Source organism: Trachymyrmex cornetzi, unplaced genomic scaffold (assembly GCF_001594075.2).
Source record: "Trachymyrmex cornetzi isolate Tcor2-1 unplaced genomic scaffold, Tcor1.1 scaffold130, whole genome shotgun sequence".
Taxonomy (NCBI): domain Eukaryota; kingdom Metazoa; phylum Arthropoda; class Insecta; order Hymenoptera; family Formicidae; genus Trachymyrmex; species Trachymyrmex cornetzi.
The window spans coordinates 53,895-60,038 of record NW_017295873.1 but is presented as its reverse complement, the minus strand read 5'-3'; the positions used below and the strand labels follow the sequence as shown (position 1 = coordinate 60,038).

At 33.2% G+C, this 6,144-nt stretch overlaps 1 protein-coding gene across 1 annotated transcript in view; it reads left to right on the top strand.

Annotated features, from left to right (window-relative positions):
* The first annotated feature begins 4,097 nt into the window (after nucleotides 1-4,097).
* The window catches only part of LOC108770645 (outer dense fiber protein 3), a 14,206-nt gene continuing 12,159 nt past the window's right edge, over nucleotides 4,098-6,144 (top strand). The window contains exons 1-2 of the mRNA XM_018522320.1: nucleotides 4,098-4,227; nucleotides 4,646-4,858. Coding sequence (XP_018377822.1) covers nucleotides 4,179-4,227; nucleotides 4,646-4,858 — 262 coding nt within the window. The 5' untranslated portion in view covers nucleotides 4,098-4,178. The remainder of the gene's footprint in view (nucleotides 4,228-4,645; nucleotides 4,859-6,144) is intronic.

Genomic DNA, 6,144 nt, shown 5'->3' with positions numbered 1-6,144 from the left:
CTGTTCTTATCTAACATATGCCAGCACCATCTATCGCAAGACCGCGCAACTACTGCTACGCGGAATTTCGGCTCTGTTGACAGTTCCAGTCTTCGCAAAACACCCCTATACACGTATTTTCTATTCGGTGGAAATATTTCTTTTCTAGACTTTCAATCTTAGTTCTACAAACTCGGTATCGTTTATTTCAATAATGTGACCTCAGCTGCACGCTTATTTTCAAGATATAGACTCGTAAAACTCTTATATCAAGCAAATATATATCTGAGGTAACAGCTGTATGTGCCAAATGTAAGTGAATTTTTAATGAATCTGAAACTTTTTTTCGATTTTCTCATGAAATCCAGTGCAGCTGAGATCCTGTTTGTGCGTACTTTAATTTAAACAATAATACTTTTGCAATCCGTACATCCAATACAGAGATTTTTCCCCGAATGGAAATGTGGTAAAACAGGAAGCTTTAGCAGTTCTTGTAGACCACTCGAGCGGATCGGACGTGTTCCCTCTCGTCTCAGGTGTTGCGTCACCTCGACTATATTTTTGAAAAGCGTTGTCGGCTTGAACTGTGCCATACTTCAATTTCGATAGTCCCTTTATCCGTCTTGGCGCGTGGCCGTGCGGCGTGGAAGCGCCGTAGCCCCAGGCGTCCAGTGTTTGAAGGGGCGCCTCACCATTTTTATTGCATCATCCATTACTCACCCGGTTCAAGGTGGCCGGTGCATAGCACTCCCACTTACGACTATGTTGAATTAAGCCTGCGGCACACGATGCTTGTTTTCCTGCTGGATTGCTAGCTGGATTAGAATTTTGCCACTTCAATCCAGTAGGAAAACAAGCATCGTGTGCCGCCGGCTTAACTTACTCAGACGTGACTGGCCAAGTTTACCTCATTACAGAGGACCAGGGCCACTAAATTATAGAAGAAGAAAGAAGGAAGCTTTAGCATCGCCTTAACACGCGTATCAAGTGTTCTTGTAAACAAGAGCAATGACCTCTAATATTAAATGTTTTGTGCAAATCAAGTTGGACATTATATTCAATTAATTATAATTACGTTTAAAGATAAATATTTTCAAACAAATTGATTTATCAAAGAATACTATACAGTTATTACACTTTAACGGAACTTCATACGCAACATGATGAAAAAACCTTTATTGTACTTCATCATAAATTATAATCGATCGAAGTAAAATATATTTTACTTACTTTCAGGATTCCACAATATAATTTGATTTTCATTATTAAATTGCATTAATAAATTCTTATTTGTAGCCATGTCTGCGTTCAGCAGACTCAACAGTTTTGCAACCGTTTTGTGATTCTTCGCTGAGATAGGACTATTCCTTTAAATCTAAACGTATCGGCACGCATAGTACGCCGTACGCTCACCGTACTAATACCGTGGAGGTATTTTGCTATCTGGGTAATCAAACTTTGACGATAACACTGAAATTATAATTTTAAAGAAAAATCGAGTATTATTGAATTTTAAATGTATATATATACCGATAAACAGGTCTATTAAACTAATAAATCATAAAATTAGTATATCTTTATCACTATATGCTAGTATATAGTATATAGCATAACCACATATTCGGTCAATGGTAATGCTGTCCGTGGTAGTGCTTATAATATTTATATTAGCATATCTTTATCACTACTTATCATTTCTAATTCACTACGTCAATCTTTAGTACTCATTTAGCTAGACCTGCTAGACAACTAACTGACAATGATGCTTCTCAAATGTGAAATCGAAGAGGCTCTCTCGGCTGCTCTCTTGGACCTAATCATTGCAAACAATTTTTTAATTTAAATTTATTATTTGGACATCGCTGAGAATGGCTCGAATTAACGGAGCCGAAACACCCGATTTTATCTAATTATATGTAGATCTCCAGCAAATATATTTGTTAATTCTAAGAACTGCGTCTATTCTGTATAAAAATATACTACTAGTGTCACTGCTACTACAATAGTATTACTACTGATATTCAATAGTATCACTACTGATACGCAATAGTGTCACTGCTGAGCCAGTAGTATTACTACTGTAGTAGTGTATGACGACATATGACGTAACATAGAACTATTTTCTGTAATTGTAATATTTGGTATAAAAAATTTATTAGAGTAAAAAATACATACATATCATTAGAGCAATTAGTATTATTTCAACTAGTAGAAATAATATTTTACAGTATTATTAAAAACAAGTTATTATCATAGGTATCATCGTTTGTACATTACAATTATATTTAACACTAATTATTTTTTTTATACATGTTCCATCTCTTTCACAACATATCTTTGACCAGATATGTTACAACTATACGTCCATTAGCATTATAGGTATTCATGGTTTTTCAGAGGAGCAGTTTACGATCACAGAAGTCAAGCACGCTAAGTGGAGGTACAGATTCGGATGGGTGATCCCACAGGAGCATCATTAAACTAAATTTTAGTTCTCAAATTCATAATAAAGGAAACTTTTTATATTTATTTTGTCGTGTATCCTCTGAAATATGACGTTAATCAGTAATACTTATCTTCACACTAAAATTTGAGTTTGATGAAATTTTAATGAAATTTTCTCCACCACTATTACACCACTAGTGACACTACTTGTCGAATTTACTTATTGCATTAGTGACACTAGTATTATATTTGTAATTATTTTTGCTTTTAATTGCCTGTCAATTAATTTATATTTATTTGCTATCTCAAGAACTCAATTTAATTTATCTTATTTATATATTTTGGATTTAAGCGGGGAGCACAGACTCTTGTATAACGCATAACACATGAGGCATAAGAAATTGAACCAACCAGAGTTCTCTATTACATGGAAGGGAAAGAAACTGAGAACTTCGATTGGTACATATTCTTATGCATTACGTGTTATACGTTATGCAAGAGTCTGTGCTCCCCGCTTTAGGATTCCCTTAAAGCTCCTGAGTAATCGCTACGGCCATAGTGAATCGTGACGTCAGAAGGAATAGAAATGCCACGTTAATTTTTATTACAAATTTAATTTACTGCTGACTGTCAGGGGGACAAAGATAGCCTCATTTTTACAAGTATTTTAAAGCGATCTCATTTCGTTTTATCCAAATTGTCTTTATTTACAACATGTAACAAAAATTGTGTTACTTCTCATTTCTGATGTCACAATTCAGTTCGGCCGCGGCGACTACTCAAGAGCCTTAATAATTTAACAATTACTTCTAAATATTTATATAATTTTTTCGTTTTTATTAAAAAACGCTTTTTATTGAAAAGACTTATTAACAAATATTTTTTTATTTAATATTTTGTTCACTCTTTAATTTAATAAAAACTTTAATGACTTAAAATGTCATAAAATATCATGTTGTATAATTTGTCTCTTATCATAATTTGTAAATTCCCATGAATTATAAAGAAATTGTATTGTTTTTCCTATATATTGTAAAATATAATGTATTATCTATGGTTTATAAATATGATGTAAAACTTGTGTTTTCGTGCAATTCTAAGTGTTTAGATACTTCTGAAATTCTTTATTAAGATAATTTTTTACAAAAACTTACAGCTCTAATGATGTTATCAAAGTCATTCTTTTCCCATTATTATGCACACATAATTGGCATAAATATATGTTTTCATATAATAAGAAGCCTTTATCCTACTTTATTTTTAATAGAAAGTAAAAAAAATAATAATAAACCTAGTATTCTGGTTTGAATACTGATACAGGTAAAATTGATAGTAAGGACAGAAATAAACATGAAACAAATCTGAAAAGAAGAGAAGATTTATTATTAATGACAGTAAGATCGTTAACTATTATACAAGATAATAACATTTATAATAACAGCGATATTGATAAAGAAGAAAATGATAATTTTGGCAGTGATGTTTATAACTTATGTGATAGAGTTTATTCTCAATAAAAAGCTGTCAATTATAAAATATTTGAAAATATCATTTATTTCATTTATTTCATGTTTATAATAATAGGCCTTGATTGATGTGAACATACCAACTTAAAATTCAGATCTTCAAATTTTATTCATGTATAGTTTGCTGTCTATCATGAGAAAAATTTTTATACATTAAACTGGTTTTTATAGATTTTACGTTTTTATACATTTTATTATGCCTTTCACATACATCAAGCAATAGTAAAAATGGAGGGCAAAGAAAATAAACCAGGAATTTTAAGTTGTATTATAAAGGGTAAACTATTTGATAATAATATTATCCAACAGATTTTATACCATTAACGGAACAAAGTGAATCTTATAGATTTTTTGTCACTGAAATGAACCCATAAATGAATTGTTCTAACACATCACATTTTTAAGATACTTTACTTTAAAAGTACTATTTTTAGCATTTTTAGGTTCAATTCTTTCAAAAACATGACGTGATAGAACAATTTTATTCACGGATTCATTCTCAGTAAAATCTGTAAGGATTTTGTTCCGTTCATGGTTTAGAAAAATTAAATTTATCAGACAGTATAACTATTTATGATATACTCACATAAATAATCTTCTCTCTAATCTTATTATAATTATTTATTTTTAACAATACAAACATCATATAAACTATTGATCTTATATTGTATATTAATATAGATTTGTAAATACAGGTCCTGGTCCAGTTTATAAATTACCAACGTTAGTTGGCTACAATGGTCATGATCCATCTCGACATAGAAATCCAGCATATAGTATACGAGCTCGAACTGATATAAAGACATCTGTAATAGGGCCTAGTCCTCATTACAATGTCAGAAATTTAACAAAATCTGGGTCAGATAATCCACCTGCTTACACAATCAGAGGAAGGAAAGCTTGGAGTAGTGAGTATAAAATAGTGATTTCCTAATTTGAGGCTTAAGCGGGGAGCACAGACTCTTGCATAATGCATAACACGTAATGCATAAGAATATGTACCAATCAAAGTTCTCCGTTTCTTTCCCTTCCATGTAATAGAGAACTCTGGTTGGTTCAATTTCTTATGCCTCATGTGTTATGCGTTATGCAAGAGTCTGTGCTCTTCGCTTTAGGAAAATAATATTAATACTTAATATGGCGATGAGAAGGTATGTGATCGCCAGTTGTGGCAGTGTATATTATGGCGATGTGTCGTGTGTGCAATATTCGTCACATCCGCTTAGGGCCATTCCACATAAACTTGCAGAGCCGCATAACCATATGCATAAAGAAAATTATCCAATCACATTTCTGTCATACAGACAAACGTAAACTACGATTGGATGATTTTCTTTATGCATATGTTTATGCGACTATGCAAGTTTGTGTGGAATACCCGTTAGCGTGTTCAGCGGATTACAGCCGGCCGTCGCCTTCGGCTTCACTGACCTCTGCTACACGGCACGCTTAATCGGGTTTAATAACATCCGTAGTTATGAAATTGACCAATCATAGCTTTTCGTCGGGAGAATGGAATGATTGTGATTGGCCAGTTTCATAACTACGAATGTTATTAAACTCGATTAAGGGTGCCGTGTAAATGTAGTCACTGTCGCCAGTAACACAGAGTTTCAGTGTTACTAGGTGTTTTCGTCGATTTTCCCCTAAAACAGCCTTGGAATCTCCCTAAATCTCCTTAAGTGAGCACCAAAAAAATCCTAGATTTCTCCCTAAAATTGTCAAATATGTTCAAAATAAAATAACAATGAGCCTTTTACAATAAGCCGCAAATCAGAACGTCAGAAGTCTAAGGGCCCAGACACACACTTTTGCATAACGCATAACGCATAGTGCATAAGCGAATCAACCAATCAAAATTCTTCTTTTCTATGGAATGAGAGGAAAGGAAAGCTTCTGATTAGTTGATTCGCTTATGCACTATGCGTTATGCGTTATGCAAAAGCTTTTGTCTAGGCCCTTAAGCGGGGAGCATAGACTCTTTCATAACGCATAACACGTAATGCATAAAAAAATGTGCCAATCGAAGTCCTTCATTTCCTTCCTTTCTATGAAATAAAGAACTCTGATTGGTTCAATTTCTTATGCCTCATGTGTTATGCGTTATGCAAGAATCTGTGCTTCCCGCTATACGGCAATCCTTGTGCTCATGGTGGAAATATATAAGGTGAAACAATACGCATAATGGCGGTAG